The sequence below is a fragment of the Manacus vitellinus genome, unplaced genomic scaffold (genome assembly GCF_001715985.3).
Source record: "Manacus vitellinus isolate BGI_N305 unplaced genomic scaffold, ASM171598v3 scaffold_42_pilon, whole genome shotgun sequence".
NCBI lineage: Eukaryota > Metazoa > Chordata > Aves > Passeriformes > Pipridae > Manacus > Manacus vitellinus.
In genome coordinates, this window is record NW_021940553.1 from 2510445 (window position 1) to 2529301 (window position 18857).

Genomic DNA, 18857 nt, shown 5'->3' on the forward strand with positions numbered 1-18857 from the left:
TCAGATAAAACCTCCACGCAGAAGTAGCAATTTACTGGTACTTCCTCTTCTCAGTTATGTCTGGAAAGATCTTTGCCCACCTTTGCTTGAAGCCTGTAAGGTGTCCAGAGTACCTTCTTTCACTCACTCTCCATCCTTCCCAGTGCAACAAGAAAACTACTTATAAACAGAAAGTGGGTAGTGTATGTATATGTTATAAAAGTGACTGTTTTCTGCCATGTCCTTTCTTGAAGAGATAGGGACAGAAGTGAGCTGATTTTCATGAAAAACATCAAGTTCTGAACAGAGATCAGTTTTACTCATCACAGCAATTATCTATGACTTTCAGAATTAGCCCTGCTCTTGATTTTCCATATTTGGACCTCATCTTCCAACTGGTCTCTTTCCAGTTTCTCCTATTGATCTTTCTGGCACTTGAAACTTATTACAGCTGCAAGCAAAATAATTATTCTTATTCCCCAGAACATCACAACCTATTTCTGTGGGCAATCCTTTGTTATCCTTCTTTTGCTCCAGACATCCAGTATTGTGAAAATGCCACTTTTGCCTTCAAAACCAAACACAGGTGTCTCTATTGAACCCACTTGATCAAACTCCCTTTCATCTCTAATTTTAACTAATAAAGAAGTGCCTCAATGTTCCACATCACCTCAATGGAGTTTTTCTTCTAAAACTGTAACTGAACATTTCGTCTTCCTGCTCCACTCCTCTGAAAGCTCTGACAGAGTGTCAAGATGACCCAGTAAAGGCCCTCTGAACAATACAGTTCAGACAATATTCCACAGTGAATGCATCTATATGCACTTTTGAGTAGGAGGTGCACAGCCCACACAGGCACAGAGTAGGCACAGTATTGCTTAGAAAGACAAACAGTGCTGCTTACTTCTTCCTTCTCCAGTTTTAAAGCCTTGCCCTCAAACCTCAGTCCTCTTATCTGCTTTTACAGCTTCTCACATTGCCCCTGCCAGTTCCACTGAATAAATGATGTCATCCTTGTCTGCTCGAATGTTTACTTCTTTCTGCACTGCCCTTGGCACACAATACTCTTCCCAAAACTAATCCATCCTGAAAGCCATTTTTCTTTTCCTTCCGATCTACCCTCAAGGCCCGCTGTAAAATGGCAGCTGCAAATGGCTAAGCAGATGCTAAGAATGTAAAAGCTTTTTTTTTTTTTTTGAAAGTGTCTGCCTCCTGAAGCCATCTCTGCAGCCTCAAAGGGAGCATCTCAGCTCCCAGCACAGGCACAGGGAGACCTAGGAAACTAGAGGTAGGACTGACTGCAAAAAGAAGAGAGGGGGGAGATGATTAGTGTCAGCCTGCTGAACAGGCAGCTTCCAAACCTGGTCAGGGCTGGTGTGTGACCAAAAAAAAACCGCCACAGACTTTGTGTCTTGGTTATCTCTGCCAGAGCTCCAGGGACACGCCGCCCACCGCTCTCTGATCAAAGCCCACAGCCCCCAGTGGAAAGAAGCCAAGAAAACTGTTTTCCTGTACAATGGAAGGAAGCAGCAGCAGCTGTGGCTGATGCCGTGTGTTTGTGCACCAGCTCTCTGGATGGGCTCTTCCGCCAGGAAAGAGAAGTGACAGACTCACACCTGGGCTTCTCGACGTGCTGGGGAACATCCCAGCCTTTACCATGCTCTGAAAGGAAGCAGCAGACAAAACTTCCTCTGACAGTCGTCTGCTCTAGCAGACATGTAATATAACCATTACCCTCAAAAAACCCCACTGAAACAAACCAGGCAGAGAAAGAGCTCACCTCTGAATGCAGATGGAGCCTGAGTGGGCAGGTGGGGATGTACAGAAATCCAGTGTTGTAAACCTGGGAGCTTCTAATGGAAACCACTAGATGTTCAGGGTGAAGCATTGGCTTGGAAGGCTGCACCTTCCCAGGGACTGAGGTACCAGGACTATTCTTGATTTTTTGGGGGTTTATACCCTTTATCCTTTGAAAGAGGATGAAGAAGGTAACCAAGGTTTTTAGCATCCCATTTCCTAAGTCTTTATGCTCTAAGGTGCATCTACTTGGTATTTCTAAGTTTACCACTGCTCTTAATATTCACACAGAGATTTGTCAATTACCCTTATTATCACATTCGGTAGTACATTCATGTCTGTCCTGTGAAAATTTTGTCTGTCAGGTGCCCTTATCTCCTCCCAAAACTGAGGCCATGAATCAGCACAATGGAGGCTCTCAATGTATTAACACATTATTCAGTATAATGAGATTGTAACTAAGTGTTTTGTGAAGGACTAATATAAATCATATGAGTGATAACAGAAGAAATGAAAAAAAGCTGTGAATCCAAAGCAAAAAGCCACTTCTATACTGAGTGCTTCTTTATGAGCTCTGCTGTACCATGTGATTCTCTGCAAGGTTCTCAGTGTGCTCTTCACTTGAGACAGAAAACCTGAAAAAAAAATAAAATTAAGAGGCATTTTCTGTTTATCTTCTTACTTGCATGTACCAAAAAGCCACCAAGTGAGCCATTCAAATAAAGTATACTTCTTCCCCTTAATTGAATTTACTGGTTTCAATATAATTGCAGATTCAGCACCATTATTTAATTTCAGGATTTAATGAATGTTGTCAGATCTCCTTAAGGGATACACACAAGGATGATGAACTGGCTCCTGGTTCACTTGTGCCGTGTAGTCTTAAATTTCACTTAACCAAAAAAAGGTTTAGATCCTCTCTGTTCCTTTGACCTATATGACACATCTCTGAACATCTTTGTGTGTTACACTCGTAGGAAAAGGTTCCCCTGTGTATGCAGTCCCCTTACACCTTCAGGGTCATTGCTAACCTCTTATTCTTCCTTCCAGCTTCTGTTCATCATCACAGAAGCAGAAGAAAACAAACTCTACAGGGATTCAATTGGTGCACTCTCCCCACATATATCTACCTGGCTGGGATATAATCCAGCCCTGTTGGTCTTGATGTGGCAGTATAGCACAGTGCCTATCCCCACACAAAGGCATTTCATGATTTACCAGTGCAATCACTCAAAGGCTCTCTCTCTCTCTCTCCTTCCCCCATGTTATTGCACCTCCATTGTGCTGATTCATGGCCTCAGTTTTGGGAAGTGATAAGGGCACCTGATGGATGAAAACTCACAGAACTGCTGCACAGGACAGACATGGACGTCTGTCCTGCTGAGTGTGACAATAAGGGTAATTAACAAAGATTATTAAGAAAATATTTTCAAGCTGTGTCAGGGGAAACACTCCATATTTAAAAGGACATCTTATTATCACTTTAGCTTTAAACATCAAAGAAATATTTGTAAAAAGCTTCTTTTGTGTTCTGATGAAAATTGAACCGTGTCTCTCTACCATCTATGTGACCAACTAAGCCAGCTAGTGTCTCAGAAAACAGCTGCAAATTTTAGTGTCTCCTTCCCTTTACGACCGTAAGTATCCTTCATTTTTCCTTCAAAAATCAAGAAAGAAAATAAATATTCTCAAAGTTCATAATTAATTCCCCCAAATAGCCTTGTGTTTCTTTCTATAAAAATGTTACAAAAAACCTAGCCTTCTTATAGAAATGGAAAATAAAAATCTAATGAGGGAAAATTGGGATCAACTATAGTAAATAAATTAATTTTTTTAGGCAAATTGAACACAACTGTGGACCATAATGGGGGAATAACCAACTGCATTTGCTTTGTAGCATATTGCATCAATACTGAAGAGAACTGGTATAAACAGGAAATCAGAGCTGGTAAAAGAGATGTAAAGGAAGGGAAGAGATATTGGTAGGATTAGATATGTGAAATAAATATAAGCAAGAGTTTAGGAATGAAAAAAGGAGTATTGGAGAACAATGAGAGACTACAAAGGCCTTATTCTTTTAAGTCCAATTAAGTCTTACAGGAAAAGCATGAGAGAAAATGGAACTCTAAATCTACTGGTAAGTTATACATGTGTGTTCGCTGAACAAAAATCTCCAAGGCAGTGTCAACCTAAATACCCCTCAGTGTGGAGATATTAGTTTAGATCACAACAATACAACCAGACTGCATGACTCTGTCCCTTAGGTGACATAATTAAATACATAATTACACCGTTTCTGATTTCAGAGCTGGCTCTCTTGATGCATACATAGCCTGCAGTCATTTCACCAACCTCTTTATGCAAATAACTAGCTCGTGTTGGACATATCTGCTGTCCATTGCACTGGGATTACTTGGAACTGATTGAAAATCAGAACCTTTTAATGAAGAGTTCACAAATTTAGCAGAAAGATCTTGCTGCCCTAGTGAGCCTTTACTATGATGATAAAAGAGGTTAACAAATATCTGTGAGAGCTTCAGGGAAAACGGGGATTTATTCATCCCTCAGTCAGCCTACCTAAACAAGAAGGAGTTTTGTGGCAGAGCAAGTACTAGTTTGCTGTGTGGCTTCCATTTCATCACACACTCCTAGCTACTTTGCAAATAGAACAAACTGCAAAATAACTCAGAAATAAAGGCTTCTTGTTTCAGTGGGTTAATGCCAATGAATAAAAAAATAATTTATAGAAATTATTATTCGCAGAATCATTGAATATCCCAAATTGGAGGGCATCCACAAGGATAATCCAGTCCAACTCCTGGCCCCGCACAGGCCCATCCCCAAGAGTCACACCCTGTGCCTGAGAAGCTCACCCAAACACTCCTTGAGCTCTGGCAGCCTTGGTGCTGTGACCACTGCCCTGGGGAGCCTGTTCAGTGCCCAGTCACCCTCTGGGGGAAGAATCTTTTCCTGAGATCCAACCTAAACCTCCCCTGATGCAGCTCCATGACATTTCCTTGTGTCCAAACGCTCGTCATCAGAGAGAGAGAAAATCAGTGTCTTCCTCTCTATTGCCCCTCATGATGAAGCTGCAGACTGTGACGAGGTCTCCCCCTAGTCTCCTCTTCTCCAGGCTGAATTCTTGCTGTTGCCAAAGAGCATGTGCAATTTCCCTTCAATGATTTCCCAAATGGAATGTACTTGAGAATCCCAGGAAATCAGAATGTGTGAGGAAGATCAACAAACAGCTACAGATAAAAAGAACAGAAATTACTGACCAGAACCCTTAGTGTTATCTGAAAAGTCTTTCCCACGCTGTTTCAATCACAGATGCACAATCAGTACTGTTAGCAACACTGCTGTATGCTATCATCTTACCTTTTTTTTTTGTGGAAGCATCGGGCAGATGTGATTTCTGAGGCAGTACCTCAGCCCTTTCTGATACACTTTCGCAAAGATTTTAAAAGGAGTGGTGATTGCCTCTTTCTCTCTTCATTAGCTGTCAGTCTGTACTGATCAGTGCTGAAAGTACTTTCCTGACAGGGGATTTATTTAAATTCAAAAATCAACTTTAGCTATGATGCTGAGATCCAAAGCTGATGCTGATGAACTGTTTTGATACTACCACTCAATCATTCAAGTATATTTGTTGCCTTTGTACTGACTTTCTCCAAGCTGTGTTCTAACTGAGCATCGACCCTGTCTCTGCTTACAAGAAGTAATTTTGCATTTCTTGCATCACACGTTTTCCCATAATTACATACCCTTCTCTCATCACTGACAGGTCTTTTCTCAAAAGGTGCCTGTCTTGAACATCCCTTGGAAGGATGTTTGTATGGATTTGCAAGCAGAATGCAGTTAATCATCATTTTTCCATAGAAACTGCTTTAGGCATTGTGTTTAGTGTCTCTGGTGGTCATGATCTATCCCGTTGAAGATCTAAAAGTATCATTTTGGGTAAAATACACTGAAATTGCTCTAAAGGAAGCCTGCCATCCTAGGTTCTTCTGTTGCTACTAAAGAAAAGGAACAGAAATCTCTTTTTCCTTGGTTTTGATTTTGCTTCTGAAATTTGGTCCAAAATTTTCCAGTAAAAAGATATAATGGGAATAAGGACCATAGGCCCATTCAGGAACCTGAAATTGCGGGCTCAGCTGATATATAGCATCACAGTGTCAACTCTTCTGGGATGCTTCCTCATCTTGATTGTATTTCTGCTGCTTCTGGGCTTCTACTGCCTCCCTTCTCCAGTTAGAATGTAATCTCACCCAGGATCTTAACTGAGTGTCTCCTGTCACAGCAGTACCTCCGTGTTAAGTGGCATAACAAAAAAATAATTATTAAATAAATCTACTTTATTCAGAAGATCTGATGGGTTTTCACATATTTTGGTGTCTCAGTTGGCCCTGAGACATGATGAAAGTATGATGAACATACTTTCTCTTATCAGAACTTGAGCCTGAGCAGTCAGAGCTGCTTCTCTAAAGCCTGAAAGAGTTGAGATGGAGATCACACACAGAAACAGAAAACAGGAATAAACACAGGAACCATGACAATACGATGGAACATGTGAAGTGTCAGAGATGGGGCTACAATGGAAGAGTCTATTCAGTTCTGTACCTATACCTCTCTTCCTGTGCAGTTTGTTTTTATCCTCCACTACTAAAGAATGTTTAACACCCGTTGCAGTGCCACTGGAGGAGAAAAAACTATTATAGTCTTTGCTTGACCTGGGGTCCCTTTTCCTGCTTTTACAACAGTAGGAGATTAACACTATGGTTGCTGGCTGGGTGCTGTGAGGTTGGCACCCAGCTGGGTGCTGTTGCAGAATTTCCTCCTCCCCTCTCTCCACCCTTCTGATGTATTAAAGTCTGGGTGTTTATTCCAAATCATCAGACCGTGTCATTTAACAGTGTTTGGCAAGTTTTATTTATTAAATATTTTCCAACAAAAGCCTGTAAGGCAACAGAAAAGTAAAGCGTAAAATACATTTGACTTAATTGGCAGCGGCAGACTGCATGCGTCAGAAGGAATTAACCTCCAATAAAGCAGGATGTGCAGGAAACACAATGTACTACTTTGATATGGTCTTTCAAAGCCACCACTTCCTGGAACAGAGGCAGAAACACAGGTTGGCTAAGCCTGGAAAAGGCCATTGGATTTATGTGCATGCAATAACTCTCAAAAGATTCCAGACATATACAACTCTAGAAAAGGAGCAAGAGGAAATTCAGGGTTCTCTAGCCATGTGAGGGTTTCCTACTCTTTTTCTTCTTCAGTGCTTGAATCCAAGGCAAATGGAGTGCTAAGTTTATGCTTCACCTCCAATGATTCAGCCACAGCGTCCTTGCCCAGCCTATGATCTGAATATGAAAGCAGTAAGAGCAGACACCTATCATTTTTGGGACATCCTTATCAGTGAAGATATAAATAGATGACTGATCCAAAAATACAGAGCTTGTATCTCTAGAAACCCACCTGATGAAAACAAATGTGCTTGAGAACTATTCATAGAAAGCTGAAAAAAGAAATAATTTAATGGTGGTTTTGCCTTTTTTTTTTCTTTTTCTTAGGTAATGAAAGATGGACAGAAACATATGACTTCAGTAATGAAGGACAAAGAAACCTTTGCCCTGGTTTAAAGGTTCATTTTCACTTTGCTGTGTAAATGACATGGACTCATTTTTCATGGTTAAAAGAAACAAAGAAAGAAGCTAACTTGGAGAGAATGTCCTGTCATTAAAGTCTTGATAAGTATGTTCTCTCACACAAGTTACACCTTTCACACAAGGATTTCGCAGCCTTTTGGTACTGTTAACAAATAGTCCTTCAATGTATGCAAGGACTACTCGTGGTAAACTGAGGCCTGGGGCTAGGAACACTTTGTGAGATTGTTTAAAACAGGACTCTATTGATTCCTGCTTCCACTCAATAAAATAATTAAATTTCAACTTGGCCGAGTGGGACTAGGTGTTGGAATTGGAAGCCAGGTAAATGTTCGTTTTTGTAACAGCAATTAATCATCTATTTAATTTTAAAGTGTTTAAATCATATTGATGTCAGTGGGACTAAACCAAAGCTTAAACACAAGTTCTTCTTTATATTATGCCCTGAATTTCCATAAGCATATGATAATGGGATTTTCTGAATTGATGTGACAGCAATTTAGACCCCAGGGAGGCTGTGCCTCTTTGCTCACCCTTTTTGTCACTAAGAAAAGCGAAATAATTCTTGGTTGATGGAATCTGGCCCCTCAGGGTCACCATGGCCATACTGGAGATAACATTCTGGTAAAACACCATTTGAAAGCAAAACAAAACAAAAAAAGCTTCTCATGTTATCCTGGGCAAAAACCTAATGAATGGCTTCCAGTCAAATTCTTCATCTTTATTTTATTCACACATTTACAGAAATCATCAAATTTTGGAAAGTTTGTCTTTATTAGGCTGCTCAACCAAATCCATGGTCTCTTCTTGGGCTATTCAGAAAACACAGAACCATCTGCAGGACTTCAAAATAGAAGCACCCAATGGCACTGTATGATTTGGATGAAATGGACAGTGTTTTGGTTGCCTTCTCTAACAAGTAGGATGGCACAGTGGCTTGTTCTTGGGCACAAAGCTCCTTCTGTCCCCATGAGAAAGTAAGTTGCTCAGATGTGCAGCAAGTGCAAGTATTTGATCCTCAGATGCTTGGGGTAGAGCTTGGAAGGGACCTTAAAGACTACTTCATTCCAACCCCCCTGACATGGGCAGGGACACCTTCCACTAGACCAGAAGGTATGGGATCAACAGCACATTATTATATTATCTCTTAAGTAAGTGAAGCTAAGCCCATTTAATTAGAAAGGACATCTGCTTGAATTCTCATCTTTGCAAGCAGACTTCTGTACACCTACTGTCTATTGTCAGACCTTTGTTGTCATTTGCAGATCCCTGACCAGAATTTTGGGAAACTGTAACTACCAATAATTCAAGCAAAGAAAGTTTTACTTCTTGCAGTAGCTAGCTATTTATCCGCAGTTTAAAGAGAGAGAATTGAGGGCTAATGGTCACTAACTATGCCCTGATGGTAGCTGTTTAATGAGGATAAATGAGGAGTGCTGTGTCAGCTTAGAAAGCAGCAATAAAATCCCAGTAAGCAAGCAGGCTGCCTCTTCCATCTTCTGTCACAAGATCCATTTTTATACTCTCTCCATGACCTAAATCTTCATATCCTCCAGCCTCTCCCTCCCTTCAGTGAATGCCCTTTTGTGTTTCTGAACTCATTGCTTCCCCTTCAAGTGTGCTGTTTTATTTTTTCCTGTCTTCCAGAAAACGAAGCAGGGCCCTCCTTTGCCATTAGCTTCATTACAGCTCTGCCACATCATCATTTGCTTCCTTAAGAGATCACTTTTCATCCCTTCTCTAATTGTGTTCTTGCCATGCTCTGAAAATGCTCACCCGCAGATGCTCTTCATGTGCTCTCTTCCTTGCCTTTACCTTGCAAAGCCCCTTGCAGTTTGCCCTTTTTAACACATTTTCTGCTAGATAGATTTGTTCTTTGAGAATATAAACAGAATGTCAGGCGAGGCACGTAGAAGACACCAAGAGCTATTAGAGTACACAAATAGTATCGTGGCATGTTAAATCAGGGAGATGAGGTGGGAATTCTGTTCCCCGTGAGACAAAAATTCTGTCAATTCGATTGGAGGATTATTTACTAATAATATTTGTGGGGACAGTTTAAGAACTGCCAGATATGAGAATGTGTGGAAGCAGAATGGAGACAGGCAAGAAATTTCTCATGCCTTTCCAAAATTTTTCAGGGACAATCAAACAATTCCCCCCTCTTCTGGAGAAGACACCCTGGAAAAGTACAAAGGCAGTAGGACCCCTCTCTGTGCTTTCCGTCACTGGATGGGGGAGGTGAGGCAAACAGATGCCTCATCTATTAGATGCTACATCTATTAGATGCTACATCTATTAGATGCTACATCTATTTCAAGCATTGCAGAAGAAACACTGGGCTTCCTATATGCTTGACTTATGCAGGATTGAGACACTCCATGTCTTTTAGGACTTGGAAATTTATTTCAGATTATTTTTGTAGCATAATAGTGTCATGAGAAGTAGATATTAATACTTAAATAACTTCCTGGTACATAGAACACTATGTTTCATCTTTTTCCCAAGGACTCTCCACTTCTCTTACCCTCTTCCTTCCACCATAGCTCTAATGAAACCATGGTGACTTGGCTACTGGTGCTGCTGAACCAATTTTCCAAACACTTGAATCTTTAACAAAGGTCTGTTTTCTCAATATGGCACTTCTTACAGGCAACAAATAACAGTAGTTTGTATGGCATCCTATTAACTAGCAACACTCTAAAGGCACTTTGGGATAAATAGTTTCCATAAAGAAAATGAAAACAGATCTTTTGCTCCTGCAAACTGCTTTAACACATTGAAACTGATAGTGCTGATCTGCATAAGCTGAGAATGTGAGCCAGTGCGTCTTGGTCTGTGTTACAAAGAAAGTTGCTTGTCATAATGACATGACTTATGATTGCACTAACATTCTGTCAAAGTCCTCTTACAACTCCTGTGGTGCTTTCACACCAGTTATTCCTGCAGCTCCCAGTAAAAAGAATGCATAGATTGTTTGATACGCCACTCTTCATTGTAATTTCTGTGCTTGCTATTAGCTCTGAAATCCTGTGTTAATGCACCAGTGATGTGGTTCATGAATTGTTCAGAAAAGGCCAAACATATATTTTTTTTGGTTGACATCTCTGCTTCCCTTTGCTTTCTAGAGCTTGCCAGATGGTGTGTGCTGAAGGGCTTTGAGTAGGGTCCTGTCACTGATCCCCTCAAAGTCACTGGAACATTTTTCTTCTTAGTCAGTAACAGTAGCATTGTTCTAAAATTATGTGCATGCTTTGTGTTACAGAACACCAAGTAATCCTGTCATGAGCTCACACAACTTGCATACAAGGCTGCAGGCATCTCCAGCAACTAAAATTTCCTTGGCACAAAATAAAGACAACATATGAGAGAGCTCTGAAATCTGGTTGGAAATGGTGCCATGAGAAAGAGTGGGGCTAAGGCTGAGGCTTGTCTCTGCCTGCTGAGGATGAGTTGTGATCACCTCTGTCAGCGACCTTACCCCATGGAAGACAAACATCCTCCACTATCAAAAGTGAGTTAAGGTCATACTTTGCCCCAAGGGAGAGCACTCATCTGCTTATGTATACCTTTAGGGTAGAGTGTGAAATTGCCTCATAAGTTCAAACTCCAATAACATGGAGGATGGCCAAAGAAGGCTTGAACAGAAGTTCACAACTTTTATGAGCAAAGGACGCTCAGAAGGAAAAGGAGGATAATCAGAAAATGACATTATTTCTCCAGAACACTTGAGGTTTTCATTACTTGCAATTATTTCAGGGCAGAGATTAATAAGTGAAAGTATTCTAAGTCAATCTGGAAAATACTGAACCCAGGCAAACTGAGATGAGGGAACAGCATCTCACAGAATCACAGAACGGGTACGGTTGGAAGGAGCCACTGGAGGCCATCAGAGGACGCAACCCACCAAGCTTGTGAGTTTCCTAAACGTTGTTTCTAAGACTTTCTAAGGTTTTTCTCAGAGGTGGTTTAGTCCACAGGACCAAACAGCACTGCAGTAGTTACAAATAAAACAGTCACAGAGGGATCCTAGAAAGAGTCTGACTTCACCCTGAGAAAGCAGACTCTCCCACAGTCCAGGAGGAGACTGGTGAGGAGTATGGTCTTCTGACACTACATGGTGTCAGCAGTCTGGTGAAAAAAAAAGAGACCAGAGTCAAGAAAGCATGAAAACCTCAGAAACGGAGTCCTTCATGCCCTGCCCCCTCCAGTGACAGAAACCCAACATTCCCAATGCTACATCATGGCTGCGAGATGACACCACCAAAGTGCAGCAGAGCAGTGGTGATGGGAGCTAAATCTCAGGGAAGAGCTGACAGGAAGAGAGAACAGTCCTGAGATGCTGCAGAAACAAGCATGAAACTTGACAGCTCACAGACGCTTCCAAGGGAGCCTTACTGCAGGCCTTTTACTAAAATGTGGTAAGAGTTGGAGACCAGTAGCTTATACATCACAGATCCTGATAAAAAACTGTGAGAGAAGATGTCATCACTTTTGCAAACTGTTGTCAAAAGCTGGGGCTATGCATATATTAAAGAGAGAGAGAGAGGAGAGGAAAAAAAGAAATCCCCATCACATTTGAGATCTTTGGAGCAGCTCAGCTACAGTAACATGAAGCAACAGCTGTCAAAACAGCAGTCGGAGGGGTTGTCTTTGTGGTTAGATGAGCTGGTTCCACCAAGACAACCTATCCCAGAAAACTTCAGAAGGGAAGAATGTGAGAAGCTAAGGTACCTATCCTGCCTGAGCATCACTGACTTCTCCAGATGAGATTTAATTTCCACACGCAGGTTGCTGAGCCCTTGTGGAAAGTGGTGGACTCTCCCTAAGAAGGAAGAGGAGGATAAAGATGAAATCTGGCATTGCTGCAGAGGAACTTGGGGATGTTGAGGCTGACTGTACAATGGCAGCTGACCACTCTCAGCAGCAACTTGGAAAACAAACTTAAAACCATGCTACAGCTAGGGCCCAGACCCACAGTCACAGCATGAGGCCTCAAAAAATTGAAAATACCCCTTGGCCTACAGCCCCTCATCTGTGACACTCAGGAGGACAGGGTTGGCTCCTGTCACCCCCTTGTCCACAACCCAGCCCCTGGGACTGCCTTCCCTTCAGGATCCTGGAGTGGAAATCCCACCTGGGTGTCAAGTTCTGTCCTCCTGGTGCCTGGGGACACAATTTGGACTGGAGATGTTTCTCTTCATTTAGTGACAGGTACAGTGCTAAAGTGTGAATCTCCCTGTTGTCCATGGGGCTCATGACACAGTCCATTTTTGACTTTTAAGAATATTTTGATAAAAATAAAAAATAAAGTAAAAAAAAAAAAAGGGGGAGGAGGGGGGGAAGAAAAAAGAGCAGAACCAAAGCATGTTTTTCTCCATTACCATAAAGAGGGCTTGTGAATGCATGGTATTAGTATCCCAAAAGCTATTAAACTCCTTAGTGATGGGAAACAGATGGAAAATAAGACAAAAGAATTCACAACTCATGTTAGACTGAATTGAATTCCTTTAATTTCACACAATGAATAACATATGAATAGGATTAACTTTTTTTTTTCTTTTTTTTTTTTTTGTTAAGTGCTCTATACTGTGCTAACCTGATTTGGTAGCGAAAAGACTGAGCTTTGTTTTAGAAAAAAATGTTTAAAAACCAACATCTAAGATCATGAAGGAGCATGACATTAAAGCATGCCAGATGTATCTAAGCCTCAAAGAACATCAAGTCCATATCCATTTTTAAATGTACAAAAATGCTTCATGAATAAAAACTGTTACAAAAAGAACATTTCAAACAATGTACAAGTTTTTTTCTTGCCTCTATATTCAATAAAATACAAATACATTTTTTTGCTCTAAAATATGTTTACATACAATCAAAGTAGAACATGCAAATTACACTTTAAAAAAGGCTTTTAAAAACCACTTATGAATACAAACTAAAAATTAGCCAGCACGACTTATAGAACAATCTTGTGCCCCATTTGTTTGATTTTTTAATTTTTTGAAATACAGTATATACATATTTAACACTTCATGTGCATTTATTATTTAAGAAATAGCTTAAAAAAATAAAGAAAAAGAAAAGTAAAACAAATCAACATGGGATTGAACTGCTTCCCCATGTTGTCCAATTGGCAGCTCTTTTCATGTTTTTATATTTTTTTCTTTTTCTTTTTTTTTCTATGTAGTGTTTTGTACAACCTAGGCAGGCATCTTAAGGAGATCTCCAATATGTGTCTTTTGTTGAAATGTGCTTCTAATTATCTTAGAACTGCTGCACCCCAGTTTTTGGATAATATAGAAAGAAGAGGCATTACAAGGGCAAGATGTTTGTTTTCGCAATTCAGAAAACCATCTCGGTTTTGATTTTTTTTTTTTTCCTTTTTCCTGTTTTTTTTCTGTTGTTCTTTTTACTCTTCAGGATGCTCCTTGAATGGGCTTAAGTGCAGTCCTGAATGAGGGCCTGTGAAAATAAGAATTGGGAAAATCCTTGTGTATGGAACAGCTGGAACAGCAATTTCTGTTCATTCGGTGTATTACTGTAGTGCTCAGAAGCCCCAGTGATGCACCAGTACCTCACTGCACCAGATGCTACCCAAAAAATCACAAGGAGAATATTCTACATGAATGGTCCAAACCATTGCTGACAAATGGAGAGTCATGGGCCATGCTGTAGGATACTCGAGTAGCTGATAAGTATTTTCACTTTCTTTTTTTAAAATTTATTTTTTTAATGTTTTTTTTCTCTTTATTTCTTTGACAGTTATCCAAAAACATACAAGGTGCTTCACCAGTAAAATTTGATATTGAAGGGCTCAAGAAACTGGCAGCATGAAGGTCTTGGAGACACAAGTGGTCATGTTTGTTTTTTTTTCCCTCTCTCCCCGCACACTTATCCCCATTACTGGTTTAACACTTGGTTGAGGAATAAAAGACCCACAGAGAAGATGCAAACCCGTGGCCTCACTTCATATGGCTCAAAGCCACGTGATTTTGTTTTGTGTTTTTCTTGAAGCATGCTCAGATGTGTGCTAGTCTGTGACACAGAAGAGGTGTTTTAAAGGTCTTTTTGGTCTTAGTAAGCAAAAGGGTTTTCACCCAAGTTTTATACAGTTCTTGGAAATGTGTGGAGAGAATTTAGAGAGTTCCTCAGTAAATCTTCCTAGTGGTAGGGAAAAAAAAATCAAAAAGCTCATTACTGGAATATTGTTGGGTAATAAACTGCAGGAGTGGGATTTTAGCCTTAAGCCCTAAAACTAAATCCTTTATGATCTGCATGTAGTACATCGCCTTATAATATTATTCTGTCAGCAAGTTGCTTATCATCTTTATAGACTATGCAACATGCAGAACACAAATTCTGAGTGCCATCTAACAGTATTTTCAGTCTGCTTTGTATGACATTAACAAGCTAATTTTCCTGTCAGCCACAGGACCGGCTGCGCGAATGTGTTTTGTGGACAAACAGTCAAGGCTGTACTGCAGCACAACACTCTACAGGCACCTTCTTGCCATGACAAACCAACCTTGGGTGCCTGGACAGAGCCCATTCCACGCTGACAGCTTGCAGTTACCAAGTCTTGAACTCTACCCTTAGTTTCTCTAGGACAAAAGGGACTTCTTCATGTTTTTCCTCAATGAAGGGTCTATGGGGCTGTACTCTCCGAGTGGATGCTCTCCTTAAACACTGTGTCTCTAGCAGCATTTTGGATAGCACTTTTTGGAAAGATAAGAGCATTTTTTTTTTCCCAAAGCTCAGGAGCATGGGAGGCAGCAGCCACTCAATCATCCTTCCCTGAGGGTGTTGTATCCCAGCGCATCCAAAAAGGTCCAGCCCAAATCCAGCACTTGTTGGCACTCTGACCCCTCTTGAAGCCACAATGGGTGCTCAGTGACAAAATCTGTTCCCTCAAGCCTTTTTTCCACTCACCACACATTGAAATGTCCTTCAGTGCTAATAAAAATATCACTGGAGATAAAACTAAGGATAAGTTGTTTGGTTTAGTTTCAGCTACCTGGAATACCAAACTTATGGTTTTTTCTATCATTTTAAGTGACACTGTACCTACTTTGAGGTTCTAATGAGATTGGAAAAAAAAAAAAGATTTCTAAATTAACTAAACCTCAATCTGATGCTTTTCAAGGAAGAAGTGAGGAGCTCAATGAGGTTTAAGCATTTTTTTTCCTGCAGGTCTACAGCTTCAGTCAGTAACACTGTGCTAATTCAAGAGAGCTGAAAAGCAAAATTGTTTGTAACAGAACGAGCAACCATCCAATTTATTTCTAAGCTGCATTAATTGGAAAAAAAAAGCACAAATGCGTATGATGCACGATGCAAAACAAAAATTGGAACCAAAATTCTGCGATCCCTCTTATCAGTTTTAAGGAGTTAGGATCTCAAGATTTGTTCCAGTCTTAAAAAAAAAAATAAAAATACATCCCCTGTTCCAGCTCCCCGACGCAATCCTATCCCCAAATGTATTCAGTTTTAATAAGCTAAGGTGCTATCACAGAAGAAAAATCAGTCTCTAAAAAATAACGAGTTGTATGTTTACAGTGTTCCTCTAACACCATAGTCTTGATATGATTTTTGTAAATAAATAACAGAATAGAAACACAATATTTTTTGTGGGGACTTTTTTTGTTGGGTTTGTTGGTTTTTTTCTTTCTTTTTTTTTCTTTTGTATTTTTTTTGTTGTGTGTTTTTCTTTTTGTGTGTTTTTTTTTGGGTTTTTTTTTTTTTTTTTTTAGTGTCGTGCTATATGAAGTTTCCTTGGCAATAAACCAATTCAAGATTTCTCAAGAAAGGGAATAGCAAGTTGGCTTGTGAACATTAAACAATTCCAATCCCCACTCCCTTGCTGTAATCTTCCCTCTCTGTTCTCATTTTAATATCCATCTTCACATGCCAGGTGTTGAGTGTACTGCAGGACGTTAAAAAGAAATGATATAAAGTTGAAAGTACCTATTTCAAATTTCAACAATTAACTTTTTTTTTTTTTTTTAAAGCATTGACACTGCAATGGAACAGCTTCCTGTTCAGTCTTTGTTTTAGCTAAACATTTTAATTGGGCTGTGGAAATGAAGCTTGGGTATTTTACCCAAGTTAAATCAATGGCTAACGGACAACTCGAATGAGAAATGTACAATTTGAACTGACCATTTAAAGAGACGATTTGTCACACACAGTTTGCATCCATGCAGACTGAGAGGTTTATAATTACATTATGTACAAAAAAAAAAAAAAATTATTTTTTTAGTTTATTAAGGCAACCACAACTTGGAGAACGTGTCCAAAGTGGCATTAATACAATTGCAGTGGTGATACCCTTTGAACATTTTTATTTCTATTTTCAGATAAGAACACTTATTCCTTTTAATTTTTAAGAAATAATTGCCAAGAAAGGACCTATTATTGATAGGGTCTGTTCTATAGTTTTTTAAAACAATCTACTTTATCTATTTTCTTTAAAAGATAATATCAAGTCATTGCTAAACAATGCAAATTATTCGGATCCTGGGTTTCCCTTCAATTTCACTGGGAATTGCAGGTGGTAAAAATGGGTAGGTTTGGGCCCTGTCTTTTTAGTCAATTTTTAAGTTCTTTTTTTTTTTTCTTTTATGTTTTTATATTATTTTTTTGGTGATTTTGTCCATGTTTACTATAACTATATTCCCCAGAAGTGTCTTGCTGTTCTCTACTCATATGTACCGAGCATCAAAACAACTTGGCTGATGGATGACCCCTTTTTCACATGCCATTGCCAAGTTGCTTCATATAAACATGCTATAGTAACTGAATATCCATGTACACCTTATTTTAAATTCTGTGATATTCCGTCGGTCCTTGGGATAGCACTCGGAATGAGTGTGCACGCGTGTAAGGCTCTAATTTTCTATTGCCTATATTGCAGCTAATAACTAGGCAAGTAAATGAGAAAGAGACATATAGTTCTTCATATAGCAGGAGTCAGGCACTTTGGGTTATGCTGTCCCAAAGCCTGGTAGGTATGTAAAACTGGAAAAAAAAATAAAATTCAGACAGATTATAACCCATATCACAGTTGAGAAAATTACACTATTTTTTGTAGGGTTTTTTTTCTTTCTTTCTTTTTTTTTTTTTTTTTTTTTTTTTTTTTTTTTTTTTACAGTGATTTCTGCTATGGTAAAGTTACTCTTAGTTTCACCTGGCCTGCTAAACAGAATCAGAGTAGAGCACGCCGCCCCCAGTGCCAACGTTCAGCTCTCTGCGAGGATGACCTCCCGCCTCCGGGTACGGTACGAGAACAGCAATGCTGAGATTTAGATTAATTTTGGAAACTCTGCAGAGCTTAGATGCTTTTTTACCAGCTTTCACACACATCCCCCTCCCCTTTATCCCCCACCTTTCCCCGCACCCTTTCCCCCTCTTCCCTTGGGGGGCGGGCTTGGGTCAAAGCGATGAAGAGGAAGATGCGCGCCCCGGCTGGCAGAGCTCTCTGCAATGAGTTCTGGTTGCTGGAGGGACGGGTGAGTCTGGTGCTGCCAAAGGGGCCAAACGGACAGCGTGCCTCCCGTCCCTCCGCCCTGGCGTGCTCCGCCACTGGCACCCGACGTCCGACGAGGTGCCCCGGCCTTAGGGAAGGCCTTCACTTTCGCTCCCCCTGCCCTTCCGGTACCGCTTCACTTTCACATCCTCCTCTTCCTCCTGTGGGGACTTGTTTTTTCTTTTCCCAACCCGGGGTGCCCGGGGTAGAGGGAGAGGGAGCGGAGGGGGTGGAGGAGGAAGAGGAGGTGGCAGGGGTGGTGTCTCTCGAGCCATATGTATGACAGCCTCGATGGTGGCCATGATAGTATCTTGAGTGGCTGCTTGCTCCAATATCAAAGGATTGAGTGTTGGTCTCTGACCTCTTTTGCTGGGAAGGTCAATGCATTTTTCCAGAACGGGCATTTGGTCTCTGGAGTCTTCGTCGAAGGAAAGAGGTTGCTTCCGAGGACGACCCCTCCGCTTCTTGACGAAGTTATTGCCTGTCTTTGATTGTCTCTGCAGCCGCTTGGCTTTCAGGATCTTGTTCACATGATCCAGGTTCTTCTTCGTGGACAGGATCTTGGTGTAGTTGCACATCTTGCGCACCTCGCACTGGATTGCTTCGATTTCACGGCGCTTGAACCTTTTCTTCAGTGGTGAGCTGGCTGTTGGGAGACAAGGAGAGAAACAGGGGTAGGTCAAGCAACAGTGATTAGAAACTCTTCTTTGAATCCTTTGAGGTTCATGAAGAGTAGACAAAAACATAACTGATATTTAGCAGTCTTCCCTCTTCTAAAGAACCAAACCTTTTCTACCGCAATGTTTTACCATGGGTAAACATTTGCTTCATTCTCATTTCTAAACCTCTAATTGGAGTGAAGGGAGCTTAGCATAGCTGGACCATCT

At 40.6% G+C, this 18857-nt stretch overlaps 1 protein-coding gene across 4 annotated transcripts in view; it reads right to left on the bottom strand.

Annotated features, from left to right (window-relative positions):
* Nucleotides 1-16195: 16195 nt before the first annotated feature.
* Nucleotides 16196-18857, bottom strand: part of SETBP1 (SET binding protein 1) — a 265374-nt gene continuing 262712 nt past the window's right edge. For all 4 annotated transcript variants that reach the window (XM_018078772.3, XM_018078771.3, XM_018078773.3 and 1 more), the window contains one exon: nt 16196-18616. In XM_018078772.3, the coding sequence (XP_017934261.2) occupies nt 18060-18616 (557 nt within the window). In that variant the 3' untranslated portion in view covers nt 16196-18059. The remainder of the gene's footprint in view (nt 18617-18857) is intronic.